The sequence below is a fragment of the Sciurus vulgaris genome (genome assembly GCF_902686455.1).
Source record: "Sciurus vulgaris genome assembly, chromosome: 1".
In the NCBI taxonomy this organism is placed as follows: domain Eukaryota; kingdom Metazoa; phylum Chordata; class Mammalia; order Rodentia; family Sciuridae; genus Sciurus; species Sciurus vulgaris.
Window position 1 is genome coordinate 79,801,792 of NC_136461.1, and position 23,155 is coordinate 79,824,946.

The 23,155-nt window shown below is 35.6% G+C and overlaps 1 protein-coding gene and 1 pseudogene across 3 annotated transcripts in view; both read left to right on the plus strand.

Annotated features, from left to right (window-relative positions):
* The window catches only part of EPHX4 (epoxide hydrolase 4), a 42,215-nt gene extending 31,504 nt beyond the window's left edge, over window positions 1-10,711 (plus strand). Inside the window, exon 7 of one of the 2 annotated variants that reach the window (XM_079151038.1) lies at window positions 10,111-10,711. In XM_079151038.1, the coding sequence (XP_079007164.1) occupies window positions 10,111-10,342 (232 nt within the window). In that variant the 3' untranslated portion in view covers window positions 10,343-10,711. The remainder of the gene's footprint in view (window positions 1-10,110) is intronic. The other variant, XM_079151039.1, reaches the window with a different exon arrangement.
* A 2,393-nt stretch (window positions 10,712-13,104) lies between these two features.
* LOC306654048 (lysophosphatidylcholine acyltransferase 2B-like) lies at window positions 13,105-15,852 on the plus strand (annotated as a pseudogene). The gene is made up of 3 exons: window positions 13,105-13,255; window positions 14,390-14,713; window positions 15,608-15,852. The product of its transcript is annotated as a lysophosphatidylcholine acyltransferase 2B-like (transcript).
* Window positions 15,853-23,155: the final 7,303 nt, after the last annotated feature.

The following is a 23,155-nucleotide window of genomic DNA, read 5'->3' on the forward strand; positions in this document are numbered from 1 at the left end:
ATATATAAATGCTAAGAATATATATGTATATATATGCTAAGAACTTTTGGTATATGTGCATGCATACACACACTAAGATTTTTTAGTGGAAAAATAATAGAAATAGAATGTATTAGGTATTTTTAAACCAGTAAAAAGGGATAAGAAAACTATCAATTCAGAAGGCAGAAAAGGATAAGTAAAAAAGAAGTAAATAGAAAGGACAAAATAAAATTTAAAAAATTTCAGAATGTCAGTGGATGCAATCAATATCAATGTATTAATCTTTCTAGTTGGTAGAAAATATTAGATTGGGTTTTTAAAAAATTCTAGCTATGTGGTATTTATGCATCACAATTAAAGCATAAGGATTTAAAATGGTTGAAAGAAGATTTTAAAAAGATAAGCAGGTGTTGGTTTAAATAAAACAAAATCTCTCAAATTCTTTGACTGAAATCCAAGAGGAGTAATGAGATTATATGAGTGAGGGAAGAAGTAAATTCAAGTCTTTGAGTTGCACAATGACAAACTTGTACACAAATGAACATTTGTAAAAAGCAAATAGAATGACATATTTTCATGCAAATCTCAATTCTGGACAGAAGACAGGTATGATAGTTTTTTTTAAAATGTTCTCATTTTATTCTTTTATTTGAGCTAACTTAGATATACAGAGCAGTATGTTTTAAGTAGCTATAAGGAAGAATATTCTCATCTCTCTACAGTTATTTTTCTAACAATTGTTCATTAGAAGAACCAGCATTCCCAAGAGGGAGTACTAGAATCCTGTTAATTAGCAGAGAGAGAGAGTAAGTGAAAGGGTGCAGGGGAGAGTGAGAGAGAGATTGTTTTATGAGGCCTGCTTCTGAAAGGCCTAAAATACCCCCAATATCATGCTTGTCAGTTAGGAAATAACAAAAGTTTGGTAGTGATGATCCAGGAACTGTGACTGGAAACTGAAAAATATACATCATGTCACAACTACTAAATACCTCATGAGTCAAAAAAATCATAATGGAAATTAGTGAAAACTTGGAAAAATGATAATATCAAAACATGGAATATAGTTAAAACAATACTTTAAGAACTCTGTAGCTCTTGCTGATGTAGAAGACTGAAAATTAGTGAGCTAAGCCAGTTGTAGTGGCACATGCCTATAATCCCAGTAACGTAGGAGGCTAAGGCAGGAGGATGGCAAGTTCAAAGCCAGCCTCAGCAACTTAGTGAGACCCTGCCTCAAAATAAAATAAATGAAATTTAAAAGGCTGAAGATTTAGCTTAGTGGTAGAGTGCTTGCCTGTTATACACAAGACTGGATTCAATCCCCAGCAATATGGAAAGAAAAAAAAAGAAAAGAGGAGAGAAGAGGGAAAGAAAATGAGTGAGCTAAGAGCCCAATTTAAGAAGTTGAAAAAGAACTACATGAAAACAAAAATAAATTACATGAAAGGCAAAAATTAATACAATAGAAAGCAAAGATACAATAGAGAATCAACAAAACCAAAGGCGGATTCTTTTAAAAGACTAGATGAGACTAAGATATATAAACTTTTGACAAAGTTGGTTAAGAAAAAAACAGATGACACAAATAAGCAATATTAGAAAGCAGAAAGTAAACGTAACTGCAAATATAACACATTAAAATATAAAATTTTAGCCTAACAAATTTGAGTACTTTAACAAAATGGGCAGGGTTTTTTTTATTGTATTGTTTTGTTTATTGTTTTGTTTTGTGGTGGTGGGGAACAAACCAGGGCCTTGCACATGCTAACCATGCATCTTACCACCTGGTTACATTCTTATCCCTAAAGCTGGCAGTTTTTTAAAAAATTGCAACTTATCCAAAACTGATTCATGAAGAATTAGATGACCTAAATAGATTTATAGTATTTAAAAATGCAAAGTATTAATTTAAAGAATATCTATAAAAACACATTATATATACAAATACACACCCACATAGGCCTAGATAGTTTTACAGATAAATTCTCTTTTAAAAAATCACACTTTTGGGGGGGACATTGAAATATGTTAGCTTATTTATATATTTATTTTTCTCTCCACATTTTTTATCAATGCATTATAGTAATGTATAATGATGGAATTTGTTGTCACATATTCATACATGCACACAATGTAACAATGCAGTTTGGCCAAAATCACTCCCCAGTACTTCCCCACTCCCTCCTCACCTTCCACCTCTATTGAGCTCCCTTTGATTTTCATGAGATCCCTGCACCCCTACCTTTCTTTTCCTTTTTTTCTCTAACTTAACACCTATGAGAGAAAACATTGACCTTCTGAGTTTGGTTTAACTTAATGTTCTCAAGTTCCATCCATTCTCCTGCAAATGACATAATTTCATTTTTCTTTATGGGGCCAAGTAAAACTCCATTGTGCATATAGACCACATTTTCTTTAGCAATTCTTTCATTAATGAATCCCTAGGCTGGTGCCATAGTTGGTCTCTTGTGAATTGTGTTGCTATAAACAAGGGTATGCATGTATCACTACAGTACGATGACTTTAATTCTTTAACCTGGTCATAAGGTGGTTCCATGCCTAGTCTCTGAGGAACTTCCATACTGGAAAATCCCACTTTTAAACATACTCTTTTAGACACTGTGAAAAGAAGACATGTTTCAGCTCATGAAACATAAGGCCAGTATAATTTTCATACCAAAGCAAAATAACAATAAGAATCATTAGATAAGACAGAAAGATTGCAGGTCAATTTAAGTTAAACATAGATGCACAGATTTAAAATAGAATATCATCAAACTGAAAGACCAGGCTTGTACAGCATGAACCTGTAGACCTAGCTACTTGGGAGGCTGAGAAAGGAGGAGCATTTGAACCAAGGAGTTTGAGACCAGCTCGGCAACATAAGACCCCCATTTCAAAATAAAATTATCAAACTGAAACCAATATGCATTACAAAATTAAACCAAGGATGGTCTAACATTTAAAAATCTATTAATTTAGTTCATCACATTAAAAGATTAAAGGGAACAATATGATCATCTAAATAAATTAAGAAAAAGCATTTAATAAAATTTGACACACATTCATGCAATGGTTCTTAGTAATCTAGAAAAAGAGGATGTAAGTCTGGCTCTCCCAAAGGGATATTTCTAGAAAATTGACTTCTGCTTTAGTTGATTGTCCAAGATAGATAGATAGATAGATAGATAGATAGATAGATAGATAGATAGATAGATAGATAAAGACATTAAGGGTGTTTTGCACCAGTTATTTGTACCTGGAGAAATGTTGGTCACATGAAAAGATTCTCTAGGAATTAGAGCCAAGGTGATACAATTCTTTTGCTTTATGATATCATCAATAGTTGTACTTCCATGGGAAACTTTGGAGGATCTGAGGCCTAATAAAATCATAATTCATAAATAATGTATTTATACAGAGGTATCTGAAAGAATGTTATCTCCTGCTTTATGAAACCATCTTTTTAAGTTTTCTTTTCCTTTGCCATTAAACTTGATGTTCTCTGTGTTCCATTGTCTTTCTGTTAACCATATTATGATTCCATTACAACAATGAAGAAGGGAACTTCTATCTACCAGAAACCTATAGCAAACATTTTATGATGAAACACTGAAAGAATTTCCTTTGACAGTAAAGAAAAGAGCTAGGCATGGTGGCACATGCCTGTAATCCCAGTGGCTCTGGAGGCTGAGGCAGGAGGGTCACAAGTTTGAGGCCAGCCTCAGCAATTTAACAAAGCCCTAAGCAACTTAGTGAGACCTTGTATCAAAATTAAAAATAAAAAAGGGCTGGGAAATGTAGCTTAGTGGTAAGGCACTCCTGGGTTCAATCCCTAGTACCGAATAAATAAATAAATTAAAAGAAAGAAAGAAAAGCATGATGGTGCATGCCTGTAACCCAGTTGCTTCAGAGGCTGAGGCAGGAGGATCACAAGTTGAAAGCCAGCCTCAGCAATTTAGCAAGGTCCTAGGTAACTTAGCAAGATCCTTTCTCAAAATAAAAAATAAAAAGGGCTGGGGATGTGGCTCAGTGGTTAAGTGCCCCTGGGTTCAATCCCTGGTACCAAAAATAAAAATATAAAAGAAATTTTTAAAACATTTAAAATATAGAATAGACAAAATTGGCTGCTGCAACTGCTTCTATTTGCCACTCTTTCAGAAGCCTTAGCAATCATATACAATAAGAAAAAACTTGGAAAAGGAAAAAACATAGCCATGAAAATTCACAGATAATGGGTTTATATGTCTAGAGAAGCAAGAGAATCTACAGAAAAATATTAGAATTAAAAAGCATTCATCAAAATTGACATATATGATGAGTTCAATATGTAAAATTATGATCTTATAAACCAACAATAGTTAGAAAATGTATTTCCTAAGTAGATGCCCCTGTAAAAGCAACAAAAATTATGAGGTACATAGGAATAACTCTAACAAAAGATGGGCTTTATGAACTATCAGAATTTACTGAAAGACAATAAAGACTATGGATTTGGAGCAGCAGTTGTTTACCAGTCAGTAGAGGAATATTTTATTAATATCACAGTTGATACAGACTTGCTTGTATAAACTACTGAATCAACTCTGATTTTCAGAGTTGAAACATGAAAACTTTCATGTTTATGAGTGGAAAAATTCAATATCCTAAGGTTCTTGATTTCTCCCCACATTAATCTTTAAATTCAATGCAACTTCAATAAAAAGCAGAAGAGTTTTTCATGGAACTTAACAATCTGATCCTAATATTATATGGGAGAACATAGGCCCAAGAATGCCTAAGATCATTTAAAAGAAAATAAGGGGAACAATATGATCATCTAAATAAATCAAGAATTAAGTAACCCTGTTAGATATTAAGACCTATAATAAGGCTATAAAATAAATAGAATATAATGTTTTCTTTAGGACAGTCAAATTGACTCATGAAACAAAGAAGAAAGCCCCCAAATAGAATATATGGGAACTTGGTATGATGAACATAGCATTTTGAACCTGTAGTGAAAAGATTCAACAATTTTTACTGAAACATTTGCATATCCACATAGAATAAAATTAAATTTGGCCTTTTTACCAAACAAGAAATAAGCTCTTTTGATATTTAAAAACCCAAATATGATAAACATTCAAATATCTAGAAGATAAAACTTTCATGATCTCGTGGGGAAGGATTTCTTAAATAAGACACAACTCAAATTATAAAGGAGATTGATAAATTTGACCACACTGCAATTTAAAAGATTGATATATAAAATGATGAGGCAGGGACTGGGGTTGTGGCTCAGTGGTAGAGGGCTTATCTACCTCATGTGAGGCACTGGGTTTGATCCTCAGCACCATATAAAAATAAATAAACAAAGGTATTGTGTCCATCTACAACTAAAAATTAAAAAAAATAAAATGATGAGGCAACCTTAGACGGGGAGAAGTCATTTGCAACACAATAATGAATTAATAATATCCAGTTCATAAAAAATACCTCCAAATCAATAAGAGTAGCTCAACTGAAAGAAAAAAAAAATAAGAAAAAGGATGTGAAAAGGTAATTCACAGAAGAGAAATCTAATGGTCAATAGCATATGAAAGATGCTCAACCTTACTGGTAGCTAGATATCGAGCACAGGTTTTATTGCTTGTAATAGATATGTAACATAATAGTGACATAGATAAGATAGAAGTTTATGTCTCCCACAAATACAAGTCTTGGCTGGCATGATGCCTTTGCTCCTTGAACTCATCAAAGCTGTTGTGTCCCTTTTTGATAACAGGCATAGGCACTTTCTGTTTTGTTGTTCTGTCATCCAGAGGGTGGTGCCCTTGTCTTTGTGGTCCAAGATGGCTTACCATCACCTCTACATTTCAGCTGGTGAAAAGTGGAAAAGGGGGAGGGGAGGACACGCTGGGCACAACCTCAAAGTTGCACACATTATTTTCCACAACCCAAATACCTCACCTAGCTGCAGGACTAACATACTTAGTCCTTATTGTAGGCAGTTCTTTGTCCAACTGAAAATTGGATTTTCTTTCACCATAGAGAAAAGAAAGCTTTGCTGAGCTGTCTAACGAATCAAAGTAAATAAAAAATTTAAACAGTTGAGAACAAGTGTTGGCAGCAATGTGAAGCTAAGAGAGGGTCTTTTCCTTTGCAGTGCTAGGGTTCAAACCTAGGGCCTTGTACGTGCTAGGCGAATGACCTACATCTGAACTACATCCCCAACCCTCAAAGAGAATTCGTATATGCTCTTGTGGAGCATAAGGTCAGTTCAGAAATCAATGCAACAGTATCAAGTAGAGGATGTGTATATTCTTTGGGGAAGATTTTTGTGTGTGTGTGGTATCAGGTATTGAACCCAGGGGTGTTCAACCACTGAGCCACATCCCCAGCCCTTTTTTATTTATTTTGAGACAAGATCTTGCTAGTTGGCTGAGGGCTTCACTAAGTTACTGAGGCTGGTTTTGAACTTGAAAACCTCTTGCCTCAGCCTCCAGAGCCACTGTATTACAGGCATGAGCCGCTGGGATTACTGGCATATGCCACTGTGTCCAGCTCTGAGGAAGCAATTCTATTTCTATATACTATAAGGAAACTCTTGCTCATGTATACAAATGGACATTTATGAGAATAAGTTTAATATTGAGTTATCAAAATAACTGGAAATTTTTAGTCATATGGTGAAATTCTATATAGGAGTAAAATGAATGAAGTAGAACTATATGCCTGCATCATCGGTAGCTCTCTCTCTCTCTCTCTCTCTCTCTCTCTCTCTCTCTCTCCTGGTACTGAGGTTTGAACCCAGGCCCTTGCACATACTAGGGCAAATGCTCTACCACTGAACTACATCCCAACCCATCAATGGATAAATCTTACAAATATAATGTTAAGGCATAAAAGCCAGTTGTAGAAAGATGTGTAGTATAAACTTCATATAAAGTTATAAAAAGTTTAAAACATGCAAAATGCCTCCATATATTTTTATAGAAAGATATATACTGTTCAAAGGTAGTGGGGTATGATAAATAACATTCCTTTTTTCCTGCCCAATTTCTGAACCAGTTAAGAAATCAAAGAGTCAGCAGATGAAAACGAAAATATCATTTTAATTATTGATAAAGTCTAGGTTGAAGTCTGTGTCTTAATACAAGAATGAAAATGGTCTTATTAACTCCCTCCTGCCAGCCAAAACAGTTTAACTGTAGGAAAGTTCACAGAGCTAACTTGCCCCTTCCTATCCCCCAGGTTACTGCCTCCCACTAATCCCAGAAGAAGGAAAAGAGAAACTAAATCTCTTATCTTTAGGACATATTATTTGACAAATGCACTCAATCCAGAACCCTGAACAAACAGCTGTCACTTATCAGTCAGGAGTGAGACAAGGATTCAGGAACCCTTACTGAAAATCTCTCCTTATAGAAACTGAGGGAATGGGGAAGAATTCTAACATACATGAGTTTAAAACACCCATGGGGATAGTCGGAATCAAATTCCAGCATAGTCAGAACATTACTCTAATGGCAGTGATTCTTAAACTCTAGCATGTATCAGAATCACTTGGAAGGTATGTTCAAATAGACTAGACCCCAGCCCCAGAGTTTTTGATTCAGTAAGTTTGGGATGGGGTCCAGGAATTGGCATTCCTAACAAGTTCCCAATTGATGCAGATGCTGTTTGTTAGAGGACCACACTTGGAGAACCACTGCCTTAAAGTGAGGGAAGGAAAATAAATGGTACCAAGAAAAACTAGGCAAAAAGAAGTTCCATCTGCAGTGTTTTGTTTCTTAACCACCCAGTTGGGCAGGAGAGTGTTATTATTTTCCATATTACTTCTTAATCAAAGTAATGAAATATTTCCACATAGAAATGTAATGATGGAGTATGTAACACTACCTTATGGAGTATGGAAATTACTACCTTAATACTTGTGAACCAGCTAATAACTTAGAGTTTGGAGGAGTAACATGCTAAACTCAGACTAATTTGAAATTGGTATGTTAAAGTACATTTTGATAAACTAAATGATTAATGATATAGAGCAATCATTGTTAAGACTTGTTACAAGGGCTGGGGAGATAGCTCAGTTGGTAGAGTGCTTGCCTTACAAGCATAAGGCCCTGGGTTCAAACCCCAGCACCACAAAGAAAAAAATAATAATAAAAAGACTTGTTACAGTTTATTGGAATTCCCAAATCATACTTATACTTACTAAGATTAATCATTTTTTAAAATATTATTATGATTTTAGTTGTCAATGAACCTTTATTTTTTATTTATATGCAGTGCTGAGAATAAAACCCAGGGCGTCATGTGTGCTAGGCAAGTGTTCTACCACTGAGCTACAACCCCAGCCCCAGATTAATCATTTTTAATTATAAATATTTTGTCACATTTCCCAATAAGTTATGCAGTTTAACATCCAAAAACCTACTCTTGAAACATTTACTATTTCATTTCATATGTAATTTATATTTCATATGAAATTTAGCAGTTTGCAACCTCATAACCAGAGAATACGCTTTTATTTTAATTTTCTGGAAATGCCCTTTTTTTTTTAATCTCCAGTTTGATCTGGTGAAGAGTTTGTATTTCTGTTCAACTACTAGTCTTTTAAAACTCCCCTTACTTTACTCATTTGGTTATTATGTACATAAATATTGTTAAGGTAGTAAATAACTGTTTAAAAGTATTTTCATTTTAAACATTCTATGCACTGTAGAATTTAAGTGACTTACAAGTATTTATAGCAATCCTTCCATCAATAATTAAGTTTAGAATACTTTTTTCTATCAGTTTACCCATTCACAAAGAATTTAACTTTTAGGAGTATTTGTATAACCATATGATGGTCATCTGCATGGGAATAAAAAATTAAGTCCTTGATGGGCATATGGGATATCCTATACATTCCAACAGCATTCTATCAACCCCAAGTAGCCACAGGTCAAGTTTTATGATTAGCCAACAAATATGTGATTCATTGCTAAAGGGCATCTAGTTAGATAGTCATTCTTACTCTTAGTCAATAGGAATCTAATAAATATTATCCACCTTTCTAAAAAACTGTGTTACAAAAAGTGACAGAAGCTTTAAAAATATTTATACCCATTAGCTCAGAAATTCCACTGGTCCAAGCAAATTACCTAAAATGCGAACAGATATTGGCAAAAAATGCTTATTATAGCATCACTTAAAATAAGGGGAAATATCACCATGGATGTGAGATTAGTCAAATTATTTATGGGTTATTATGCCATATTATGGATTACCATTATTATTTTATGGGTTAGTATACCATAAAATAACCTCTTTAGAATCCTTTTTGAAAAATGTTATTAAATGAAACAAATTTAAGATATAATTTAATGTGAGATGCATATGAATACAGTATATAAATTATGTATATTTATTGCATTGTATTTGTAGTATGGTTTTAAATGTAGGCATAAAAAATGACCAAAAATTATCTTTTGATGATAGAATTTTATATATGATTTCATTTTTATTCTTTACTTTTCTGCATTTAAAAAAATATACAATAAACACTTTGTTTTATAAAGAATCTTCTTGCAAAATAAATCTAGTATTGTGTAATATTAAAGCTCAGCCCATATTTTCTGATTTTTCAGCTCTAGTTTTCACATAAAATGCATTTGATTGTCTAAGAGCAATTGAAAATATTCCAAAATTCTGGTTATTTTTATAAAGCAAATTATTCCTCATTGTGATGAATTTCATATTTAATTTAGAGCCTTCATTATAAATTTTGCTAGTCTCATCCAATTTAAAATTTTATTGGACCCTTTCTTAAATAGCCTTTTAAATTTTTTATTGTGCAGGTTGATTGCCTAATGCAGTATTTCTCAACCATTTTTTCATTATCACTTCCCTAAGGAGCCTTTTTAGACATATTTTCCTTAATCACCTGCAACCCCATGAAATTTTAATATCTGTTCATGTACTGCATGTATATCCATCCTTTATATGTAAAAAGGAAGATCCCTTTAAGAACCGTTTTTTGTCCCATTGGGAGTAATATTGCCCACGTTGAGAATACATGGTCTAATGGAACATGTTATGGGAAAATGTTATTTTAACTTTTAAAATGAATCTCAAGTCCACATTTTGTTTTTATAGCTGCCTGCCTCTCAAACATCACATGGTGACCACTCCAACACTCCTACTGTGGGGAGAGAAAGACGCATTTATGGAGGTTGAGATGGCTGAAGTCACAAAGATTTATGTTAAAAACTATTTCAGATTAACTATTTTGTCAGAAGCCAGTCATTGGCTTCAGCAAGACCAACCTGACATAGTGAACAAACTGATATGGACATTTCTAAAAGAAGAAACAAGAATAAAAGACTGACTTTATCTTCTATGAGGGATCTGTAATGAAATCTATAAATATTTTTTAAAAATTGTTCTCAACTTCTTTGTTTTGTTATGGGAAACCCCTGTTTCAATATGCTTTATCATAAATAAATATCCTGACAAATGATATTCAAAAAAATTGAGAATGTGTGAATGTGTAATATAATGTTGATTTCCATCCATCATATTTTGCACAGAAAAGCATCTGCCTTAAAATGTATATATTTGTACAAAAAGGAAGTTGGAGAAAGTGGCTCAGTTTTGCTTTCATGCTTTCTTTATCCTGTTAACATATGGTGCCTTCTACAAATATATATTAATGTTTAGCTGTGCCAGATTAAAAGGCAAATCTGCAATGATGTGAATTTTAATTTTATTGTTCAAAAGTTCTTTTTGCTATTTTTTAGCCATTAAAAATTCTATTATCAAATCTTTTGGATTTATAGTATATCTATGAGTTCGAAGGTAAATTATGACAAGATGACTGTGTTCTTAAAATTGGCCATAAGTACTATCAATACTGGGAAGACCAAATCATATTTTAAAACTAATACTTCTCCAGATTAATGGTGAGAGATTTAGAAAAAGGATCCAAATGTCCTTTTTGACTCCATTCACTGCAAGAAGAAATGAGTACTGTGCTTTCCGTGTGCTCTAGAATCTATGCTTGACTCAGAGTCTGAAATAAAGGCCTGGTACACTGCAGGCACACAAATATTTGCTCAATGAATAAATACAATAATCCCCCCTTATCCATAGGGGACACAATTCAAGACCCCCCTCAGTGAATGCCTGAAAGTTGGGACAAAACCAAACCCTAAACAGTAATGCTTTTTCCCTCTTAACTAAGCACTTACCATACATATATTATCACTATAACTTTTTCAGTTTGAGGTGTGACAGCAAAATTAGCATTAATTTCTTTTTCATTCTTTCCATTTTCACAGATTCTCTCTTATTGTAGATCTTACCAACCTCAGCATATTTTTTGTTCTTTTCCTTAAGTCAAGAATTTTCACCTTTCACATAAAAGAAACATTTTATGGTCTCTCTTTGGCATATCCAAATTTCCAGCATCACTCATCTTGCACTCTGGGGCCATTACTAAGTAATATTAAGTGTTATTAAGTAAAATAAAGTTTACCTGAACATAAGCACTGTACCACCAGGACAGCTGACTGATAATCAAGATGGCTACTAAGTGACTGGTGGATAGAAATGTAGTCAGCCTGGATATGCTGTAGAAAGGGATGATTCACATCCCTGGTGGGATGACGCTGAACAGTACAAGATTTCATGACACTGTTCACACAGGTGCACAATTTAAAATTTATGAATTGTTTCTGAAATTTTTCATTTAATATTTTCAAACTGGTTGACCACAGGTAACAAACTGCAGAAAAGCAGGGGCAGGGTATTATATCAGACACACTTCTGGACACTGTGGGGAGACCACAAGAGAAAGAAGACAAGATAACATGGAACTTTCCTCTAAGATGCATACACATAATGCAATTAAATTAAATAGAGATTAAAGAGTAGAAATGAACATTGCAGGTAAGAGTGAGAAGAGTTACAGAATAGAGCATAACACCTACTCATTCTCTTGGGTTGTCATCCTTTGATGCAGGAGACAACTGGTAACACTGCCAAATCATGACACCTTGGAGACTATACTATGTTCCCAAATAAGTCCTAAACTGGTAAAAGGAATGTTTCCCCTCATAAGCATAGTTCTGATAGTGACAGAAAAAGGTGAAATATCCCTAAGAATTCTCAATGTACCACAGCACCTCTATTTACCATAAAAGCGCTTTTTTTTTCTTGTGGGGGATTGAACCATTAAAACGAGGACTTCATACATACTAAGCAAGTGCTGTACTATTGAGCTACATCCCCAACCCTTTATAAATTTTTTTAAATTTTTGGGACAGTGTTTCCGAGTTGCAGTCTTCTTGCTTCAGACCCTCAAGTAGCTGGGATTACAGGTGTGTGCCACCACACCTATTTTAAAAGCTCAATTCTTCTTCTTCTTTTTCTCCCTTATTTATTTATTTATTTATTTATTTATTTATTTATTTATTTACAGGGGATTGAACCCAGGGAACCTTAACCACTGAGCAATATCCTAGCCTGTTTTATCTTATTGTTATTTTGAGGTATGGTCTGACACCTTACAGGCTTATACCACCGCACCCAAATTCAGTTCTTTATATATATACAGTGGCACTTGATAAAAACATTGGAAGATAGGGAGTTGTAGTTAGGATATCAGTGGCAGAAAGCTTGCCTAGCATTTCCAAAGCCCTGAGTTCATCCCCAGCACTACTTTAAATTAAAAAGAAAAAAAGGAAAAGTTATAATTAATGTTTACACAAAAAAGGGAAAAGTAATTAATATTTATTCCAATAAATATATTCTTCATAGATATATAACATATACATCATATAAATGTCAGAAATTGTGTGAAAACAGTTGAAGCATATATGTTAAAGGCAGGATATTTGCAAAAGATGAAAAATGGTTGTTCCATTGATATCATTTTAATTCTATTACATTTACTTACCATCTTTGATTTTTCTGATTTTAAAAGTTACATATAATTTCCTCTTAATCCACAACTGTCTCTAAGAGTTTTGGTTATGCAAACAGAAAAAGCATTTGAATGTGAGGAAGGGTACCCACCAGAACCCACCTCAGATCCATGCTACCCGAATCCTTAGTTACTAAGGAATCTGCTTCGTGGCTTGGAGATCCATGGACTCTCAGATGGAGGTGTGGGAGATCAGGGTTGCACGGGAAATAAGTCCTCATACCCTCCCATGGAGCCAACCCTTTCATGCAGGAGATGTGCATGTAGTGCTGGCCCTGCATTATCCTCATGGGGACTGTACTGGTGCCACTGCAAGTAAGCATCCTGTAGCACCTTCCTCTTCAACTTCCTCTGTTTGGTTCGTTGGGTTAACAAAGTTAAGAGGAGGAAAGGGGACCTAAGTTGAGGCTCCCATCTTCATTATAGCCACATTCCACTTTCTTTGATGCAATCACCTTTTTTGTGGCAAGCTTACCCTCCATGGTCTCTAAGTTGAAACATGAAGATCCCAATGTCTGGGGAACTCCTCTTGTCAATACAGCTGGTGCTTGTGACCCAAGCAAGAAGACCCCAATTCCAAGATTAATACCAGGAATGAAATCCTGAAGCAAGTGACATACAGAAGGAAATGGCAGCAGATCTTGATTTTCCCAAAAGGAGTGTGTGCCAATTGCTTTTATCTAGTCACTTTGGCTGGGCAGGGGGGTACCAGGGATTGAACCCAGGGAGACTTAACCACTGAGCCACATCCTCAGCCCTTTTTTTCTTTTATTTTGAGACAAGGTCTCACTAAGTTGCTCAGGGCTGTGATGTAGGGAATATTCCTCAAGCTTATCTGACAGTGATCACTGACACCACGGTCTAAGTAAGCCAAATAGTCTGAACAGAGAAACTGAGGTAATGGTAAAGACTCACCATGGAATGAAGGTCTTTGCAGCTGCTGAGGCTGAGTTAGGAGCTGAGGGGAGGCCTTGCTCTGTTAAGCATCCCAGCAAGCTGTGATATGAGCTCGCCCCTGCTGCTTTGCCTCATGCTGTGTGCAGGAGCTTGCCATCCCCTCAATCCTTTGTCTCAGACCTGTTTCTGGGCAGAACTACTTAGGCATACTTGGTTTTTTACACTACCTTGACATATAGTTCACCTATAGGCTGTCTCTGTCATGCTTTAACAAGCATGTTAACCTGATTGGCTAATGTGCCTATAGATGTCCTGTACAACCCTAAATAAAATTAGATCTGTGCCTTCAGAGCTCAATCTCCAATGTCTGAGTGCACTGGGGTAGACATCAAACATCTTCACCCTCAGCGGACCCTTGTCTCCAAACATCTACACCATGCTAAATTGCAGAGGCTGGCTTTGAAATTGCAATCCTCTTGTCTCAGTTTCCAAGCCACTGGGATTACAGGCATGTGCCACCATGCCCCACTTGTCTAGTCTCTTTTAAACTAGGAGCCTTCTTTCAGGTGTCCCTGGGCAGCCAGTGTGCTGCTCAGGTACCCAAAAACCAGGACACAGTAAGCTGGACCTGGCTGAGGTTTGCAGGTTTCCAGGCCTGTATGTTGACCCTGAGTCAATCCTTCACTAGGGTGGAAGTTGAGTTTATGCATATTTATATAACCCAACTGAGGAAGGGAAAAAAGAAAAAGAGCCTCTCCTTTTTGCCAAAATGATCATGGCAAAGGTTTTGCAGGTGCCTTTGATAGATCACACTTAAGAAGACTGCAGACTGATGATTTCTGCAGGTAATCTTCAATTACCCATGGAAGCTGTTTTGTTGGAATCTACATAAAAATGATCCAGAAATCAAAAATAAATTTGGATAATATCAATAACCAATTGGATTAATATACTGCAATTGCAGTTGCCTCAAAAGAAGGAAGATCAGCAGGGCATGGCATCACTTGCCCATAATCACAGCAATTCAGGAGGTTAAGGTAAGAAGATCACAAGTTTGAGGTCAGCCTTGGATATTTAGTAAGACCCTATCTCAAAATAAAATATAAAGAAGGGCTGGGGATATATCTCAGTAGTAAAGTGCCCCTAAGTTCAATGCCCAGTTCCAAAATACAAACAAACAAAAAAAAAACAAACAAAAAACTAAACAAAACTACCGAGAACTGCTGTTTGCCGCCGGGGCTGCTTTGAGCGGCTCTGCAGCCGCTTCTCTTATGGGAAACCACGGCTTCTTTGCCCGGCTTGCTCCAAGCAGTTCGGCACAGCTTCTTGCTCTTTTTGCTTACTGAAAACCGCCGCTTCTCGCGCTTACGGCCCGACCAGCGGGACAGAAGACACATAGGCTTCAAAGGTTCATGAAGCAGCTTCCAGTTTATTCAAATAACACCCTCAATATATAAGCAGTCTCATGCATAAGCAATTGTAACCAGATATGTCCATCCAATCCTGTTAAAGGTCAAGCGATCACTCAATCAGCGTACATGTAAAGTATATCTGTCCACGCGCTAGGCAGCTGAACTGATTATCATACAGCCAATTGTAAACGGGTCCTGCCGTACTCCAAGCATAATTAGGACACCATTTGCTCTTTGCCAGTTGCCATCTTTAGATGCACGTGGTGTAACCCTGGGCTCCGGTTTCCGCCCACCACACAAAACAAAAAGAGAAGGAAGATCAGAATTGAAAAGTTTTCAAATTATCTAAAACTCCCAGTTTCAGAGTTCTTGAGACATCTTTCACTCCCTTTGACTGCAGTAATGATGGCACTATAGACTTCAGAGAGTATGTGACAGGTCTGACTATTCTGTGCAATCCTGCCAACATCGAAAATTCTGAAAATATCACGTAAGCTTTTTGATCCTGATGAGGATGGTTTCATAACAGAACAGGAATTCATTGCTATACTTTAGGCAGCTTTTGGAGTGCCAGATCTTGATGCATCTAAACTCTTCCAGTAAATAGCTGGAAAGAACTCTGAACACAATTCATACAAGACCTTTAGGAAATTTTCCCTGAAGCATCAGCATATGCCAAGTTATTTAATTCACACACAGACCTCCAGGCAGTCTATCTATAATCACTGCCTTAAGAAGTACAGTCTTAATAAATGACTGTATGCAAATGTTCCAATCAGCCCTGAAAAAGGTGAAAGTACCTTTTAGGTATAAGATATGATTAAAATCAAAATTATCCTTTGAGGAAAATCTCAACAAATTTTACTCTAAGAAGCATGAACACTTAATTATGATATTTAAAATATGCTTGAGGAATATTTTATTGGGTTTTTATCAGATCTATTTTTCTTCTTTGTTAACATTTTCTGCACTTGTAGTACCAGCTATCCAGAAGACTGAGCTGAAACAGGAAGATCATTTTGCAATATAGCAAGACCTTGACTCGAAAAGAAAAAAAAAAGTCTCAATTTGACTTAAATGTAGAAAAATGAGTGATCTGGTCACAAACCCTGTTCACCCTGCAAGGTTCAAGTAAGTGCTTTGTTTAGTGTTAAATTATGACCAGAGAAACATTACAGTCCATTGTCTCTCCGTCTCTTTTGCAGAAGAAATATCTCATTGTAAGGTCTACTGGCAGTAAATAAACGCATTTGTAGTTCCTCAAAAAAAAAAAAAAAAAAAGGAAAGAAAAGAAAATAACACTTTGCTTTTTCATAAAATAGTCCACATTTTCTTATTTTTCAAGACAAAATAATAATAACCATCAGGACAATACAATATTGGAAATATACTGAAACATTTATATAGGGTAGGTTAGCCAGCTTTCCTGTCACTGACAAGATACCTGAGATAAACAACTTATAAGGAGGAAAGGTATATTTTGGCTCACAGTTTCAAGGGTTTTAGTCCATCATCACTTGGCCCTGTTGCTTTGGGCCTGAGATGGCACAATACAGCATGGTGGGATCCTGTGGAGGAGGAAGCTGTTCACCTCATTGTAAACGGGAAACAATGAGCAAGATAGGAAGGGTCCAGGGTCTCTCAATATATGCTCCAAGTGCATGCACCCAGTGACCTAACTTTCTTTCACTAGGCCCCACCTCTTAAAGTTTTGACCACTTCCCAATTGTGCAAATGAGCTAGAAAACAAGCCATTAACACATGGAACTTTAGGGGGACATTCCAGATTCTAACTATAGTGTATGGAATGGCTCCCTCAGCCTTTTTAAGTATGAAAATGATTATTTAGAATGAGAAAAGAAATCACAACAAATCACAATTTCTGGAAAGCTAATAACATTGTAAACATAGGATTTTCTGTGTGTGTGTGTGTGTGTGTGTGTGCGCGCATGCACGCACTGAAATAGAACCCAGGGTCTTGCACATGGTAGTGTTCTACCACTGAGCCACATCCCCAGTCCATAAACATAGGTTAGAACTACAGCAATTATCATAAATTCTATTTTGTATGATTCTCCTCAAAACACAGAAAAATGTTTATAAATACATGTTCTGCATTACTGAGAATATTTCTTTTGTTCTGACTACTCACTAGTGAGGACTGAAGCTTCCGCTTACCCATATATTTTCAATACCTGTTGTTATAATACATTTTCACATAGTGATATGACCTTAGGACTTATCTTTTCATGTCACCATGTGGGATGAATCAACAAAGTTTTCCTGGAAACCATTCCTATACCAGGACAGGGAGCAACAACCTATCTAGACATGGGAGAGAATATAAACCAATAAATATGCCATACTAACCCAAGTTCCTAAATTCTCAGCTTAGTTTTATTGTAGTTGAGTCCCAAAAATGTCTGAAGTCACTCAGGACTACCAGGCATGAGGCAAAATTTGGGCAAGGGAAATGTCACAGAATCTGAACCAGTGGAGGCCAAAATCTCTTACTTTTGTAAGTTTTACAAAAATATACCCAGTAAACACATTTCTAGGGACCATGCTAGAGCCTTGTAAGGGGCTTTTGGGAGTGAGGCCCCTAAAACTCAAACTTTGTTAGCTTCTTGATATTTTTAGTAGAAGGAAGAAGAGATGAGTCAGGGCAAAGTAGAAACGGGGAAACAGGAAAGGGAAAGAAAACAAGTAATTATCTATTGCATAGATAATTTCTATGCAATTCTGTCCTAAGAAAATGAGGTATTGATATTTTATAATCCCCATTCAGCTTGATATTACCATGATGATAAATATATACATAATTCAAATATAATGATTTTTAAAATGTATTAGAAATTAGTCATTTAAGAATTTTCTCTTAAAAGTAGTTACCAATGTAAATAATCACTTTATTTAAACACTGGTACTACTACTCAGATAGAAGGCAGAACTCCTTTGAAATGATTTCTAATTAGATACTGAGCTATACATAAAAATCAGGGTCATTATTATACCCTACTTTTAACCTCAAAATGTTTAACACAGCTTTGTTCTTTTTTTAAGCCCTCTTAACATAACACTTAATATTACACAAAATCTTGCTTAATATTAAACAAAATCTTGCTTTTGTTTTTGGTACTGGTGAATTACCACTGAGCTATACTCCTAATCCTTTTAATTTTTTATTTTGACACAGGTTCTTGCTAAATTGCTGAGGGTCTCACTAAGTTGCTGAGGCTAGCCTGGAAATTTGCAATTCTCCTGCCTCAGCCTCCTGAGTTGCTGAGATTACAGGTGTGCACCACTGTGCCTGTCTTAAAAATCTTTTTATTGTAAAGTATATATAAAGATACCACATCAAACAAATCTGTAGCTAGCATTATTCATGTCCCTCAGTATCCAAAGAAAATTAGTTCCAATACCTCCCCAACGCTACCAATAACAAAATCTGATGTTCAATCCCTTACATAAAATGTTATTACTTGCCTATAAACTATACACATCCTCCTGAATACTTTCAATATTCTCTAAATTACTTATAATATCAGTACAATGTAAATGATCTATAAATAGTTATTTACTGTATTATTCAGAGACTGATGAGAAGAAAAACTTTCTGAAAAATTTTTAAAAATATTTTTAATACAAGGTTGGTTGAATCCAAGATATGGAACCCACAGTTAGGGAGGGCCAACTGTATATCATAAAAACAATCTATATTATATATTCTAAATATATTATGTTTTTAGATGAAAACTCTCACAACCAATACTCAGATCAAGAAATAAAACTTGTCCAATCACCCTTATGAGTCCCACTCCCTGCCCCCAATGATTATTATAAACTTCCTCCTCCTTCCAAAATTAAACTACTTTCCTGTATTTTATAGGTTTATTCCTTTGTGATTTTTTTACAATTTTATCACCCAAATATGAGTACTTTGGTACTGTAACAGTTAATTTTATACATCGACTTGGCTAGGCTATGGTATCCAGATAGTTGGTCAATTATTCTTGATGTTTATGTGAAGGATTTGCGTATACACACACACACACACACATTGGAGATTAAACCCAGGGTCCTAAGCACCACTGAGCTACACCCCCACACTCCCCACCAAAGTATTTTTAGATGAGATTAGCTTTTAAATCAGTAGACTGAGTAAGCAGATTGCACTCTACAGAATGAGTGGGTCTCATCCAATCAGTTAAGGCCTTATTAATAGAATTGACTTCCCTGAAAAAAGAGGGCATTTTGACAGCAGACCCCCTTGGGACTTAAAATACAACTCTTCACTGAGTCTCCAGGGAAGATTTTGGAGTTGCCAAGTTCACAATTACAGGAATCAGTTCCTTGAAATAAATCAATCTATAGGTAGGTAGACAGATATCCTATTGGTTCTGTTGGTTTTTAAACCCTGACAAATACATTTACAGTCTCTAGCCACCAGAGTTTATTCTTGCCCATTTTTGACATTTGATTTTTGTTTTTAATTTTTTTTGTAGTTGTAGATGGATAGCATGACATTTTATTTGCTTATTTTTATGTGGTACTAAGGATCAAATCCCATGCTTCACACATGCTAGGCAAGTGCTCTGCCACTGGGTTACAGTCCCTGACATTTGATTTTTTTTAAAGTCTTATGAATCTATAGGTTCCCTTCCACACTTTTATTTTGTTCATGGACCATCTACTTAGAACCTAGGCTGTTTGATTGGTGGAGTTTCCCATAATCTACATTTGGCTAGCTGTATATTTATGGTACAAAACAGCATGTTCTTCTGTCCTAGGTCTCTTCAAGAGATTGAAATCCAAGAGCTTGATCAAACTCAGGTTTGCTCCCTTTGTCCAGGTCATACACGGAGCGTGTTTTTCCTCAAGAAGTATATAGTTCCTATTTTTCTTTTTTGTGATGTTTGCAGCTATTGGTGCTCATACTGACTATATCTATTAATCATCGAAGACTGCAAAATTGAGATATTCTGATTTTGTTCTTTTTCATTTATTAGTTAAAACACCTTAATAAGATGCTATTTCCATTCATTTATTATGTGGTTACCTAGTGATACAATTCCTACTGAAAAAAAAAAAAACAATAACTCAATTCTTAATCATGGCCAATTTTTTTCGTTTTTTTTAAATTTGTTCTTTTCAGATATACATAACAGTAGAATGTATTTTAACATATTATACACATATAGAATATAGTTTATTCTAATTAGGATTCCATTCTTGGGGTTGTACATGACGTGGAGTTTCACTTGTGTATTCATATATGACCATAGTAAAGTTATATGTGACTCATTCTACTGTCTTTCCTATTCCCATCCCTCCTTCCTTCCCTTCATTCTCTTTGCCTAATCCAATGAACTTCCATTCCCCCGATCCCATTATTGTGTGTTAGCATCCACATATCAGAGAGAACATTCAGCCTCTGGTTTTTGGGGACTGGTTTATTTCACTTAGCATGATTGTCTCTAATTCTATCCATTTACCAGCAAATGCCATAATTTCATTCTTTCTTATGACTGAGCAATATTCCATTGTGTATATATACTCCATTTTCTTTATTCATTCCTTTGCTGAAGGGCACATAGGTTGGTTCCACAGCTTTGCTATTGTGAATTAAGCTGCTATAAACATAGATGTGGTTACATCACTGTATTATGTGTGAAGTGAATCAGGTACCCTCACCCAGAAGAACTTTATCATAATTAAGCTTCTCTTCTTGTCAGAAAGATTTTTACAAAGAGTGTCAACAAGTTTTCACAGTTCTGCAGAAAGCTCAGTGTGGTTTGAAGCTTCCTCTTTCTTGTAAATGCCAGGTTCACAGCAAAAACATTTGAAACCTCTGTCTAATCTAAGAATATAGAACAGAGAGTAACTGTTATGTGAACCCCCATCCCCTGATGAGTATGAATCTTAAAAGAATTTTCAGACTCAGGGTCCAGTGATTTTAGGCATTAGCCCCTCTGGCCCACTAAGGCAAAAACAAACCTGCTTCCTGAAAATTCCTTGGGTGTCCAGCCTCATCTGTCCAACATCATGCTGATTTTAAGTCCTTTGAGCATGTACCAAGGAGTGGGATAACTAGGTCAAATGGTAGTTCCATTCCAAGTTTTCTGAGGAATCTCCATACTGCTTTCCAGAGTGGTTGCATCAATTTGCAGTCCCACCAGCAATGTATAAGTGTACCTTTTCTCCCACATCCTTGCCAACATTTATTGTTACCAGTATTCTTGATAATTACCATTCTGACTGGAGTGAGATGGAATTTCAGTGTAGTTTCATGGTTTATTTTTAAATAAGATGGCAGTAAGAAATCAAAAAATATAACTTCCCTATGAATGAAGACCTTCAATGGTCATCATCACCAACTTCACAAACTCAACATAGCAGTGGAGTTAGTAAAACTTAATAGCTAAGAAGAAACAAATGACAATTTAGCAAAATGGGACTATTTATTTGAATGGAAGACAATGTGGGGGAGAATGTAAACACTAAGGGACACTCTTCAAAACTGGTAAAATGAAATCATAAGTTAGCAATACATGTGGTGGCAAGATTTCACATTTTGTCTTTCCAACCATCACATGAAATACTCTTGTCCCCATTATAGGGAAACTGCAGCTTAATACACTAGAGTTCAATATATTTAGACTACTAGTTCAGCAGTTTAGGTCATGCAACTAATAAACGGTTTACACTAGATTCTATATTATGATTTGAATGTGTGTGCCCTTACACAGACACATACACAGGGAAGAGTCCAGGAACAGAAAAAAAAAAAAAATGATAAGATCTCTCCAGGGATAAGTGACTATAGGGATGAATTGATTAAAACAGAATTCATACTTTTAGGGCCTAAAGGAGTAGCTTAGTGGTAAATCACTTGGCTAGCATGCCCGGTTTGATCCCCACCCAACAAGGAAAAAAAGGTGGTGGGGGGAGAAGAATGCTTTAAGAAATCTCTTCCAGTAGAATGTGAAGCATCAATGACAGGACTTTTTTTTTTTTTTAAATCTGGGACTTCACACAAGCTAAGTGCTACCACTAAGCTATACCCCCCAGCTCCCTGTGCTTCTCTTTGTTCTTTTTTTTAAAGGGGCACTTATTTTCTAATCACTTTACATAATGAGTTGCCTAAGCTGCCTCAGGTAATTTCAAAGAATTAAATAACATGTCCCAAAAATCAAATCCTTCTGTCATTCATTCCCAACCAGAAAACCAGAGAATAGCCTAGATTTTACTTCATCAACTGATAAAGAGACATCAATAGAAATATTGGAAGAGTTTTGAAGGGCAAGAGCCTGGCACTAGACTGCTTGGTTTGTTTAATTTAAGGTGTACAACATGATGTTTTGATACAGTGAAATGATAAGTCAATTAATATTTTGTTTCACATAGTTAACTTGTGGGCTATGAGCACCTAAGATCTACACCTAATGGCTAATGTCTAGTATACAACATATTAATTACAGTCTTCATGTTATACTTTAGAAATGTCTAGATTTACTCATCTCGCATAACTGCAACTCTGTATCCTGAGTCACCTCTCTCCTACCCCACCCAACCACCATTCTACTATGTATTAGACTTTATCTGCCCATAATTAGGTTGTTTCCAAATCTTGAATAATTTGAATTATGCTGCAATGAACATGGGGAAGGCAGATATCTCTATGAGGCGCTGAGTTCATTTCTTTTGGGTATATATCCAGAAGAGGGATTTTTGGATCATATGGTAGTTCTATTTTAAAATTTTTGAGGAATAGCCATACTGTTTTCCATAATGTCTGCAGCAATTTACATTCCCACAAACAATGAATGCAAATTGACTAAATTCATCAAGCAAAAGATAAACATGACTTTGGTTTTAAAGCTGGTTGTGTGACCTTGATCAAGTT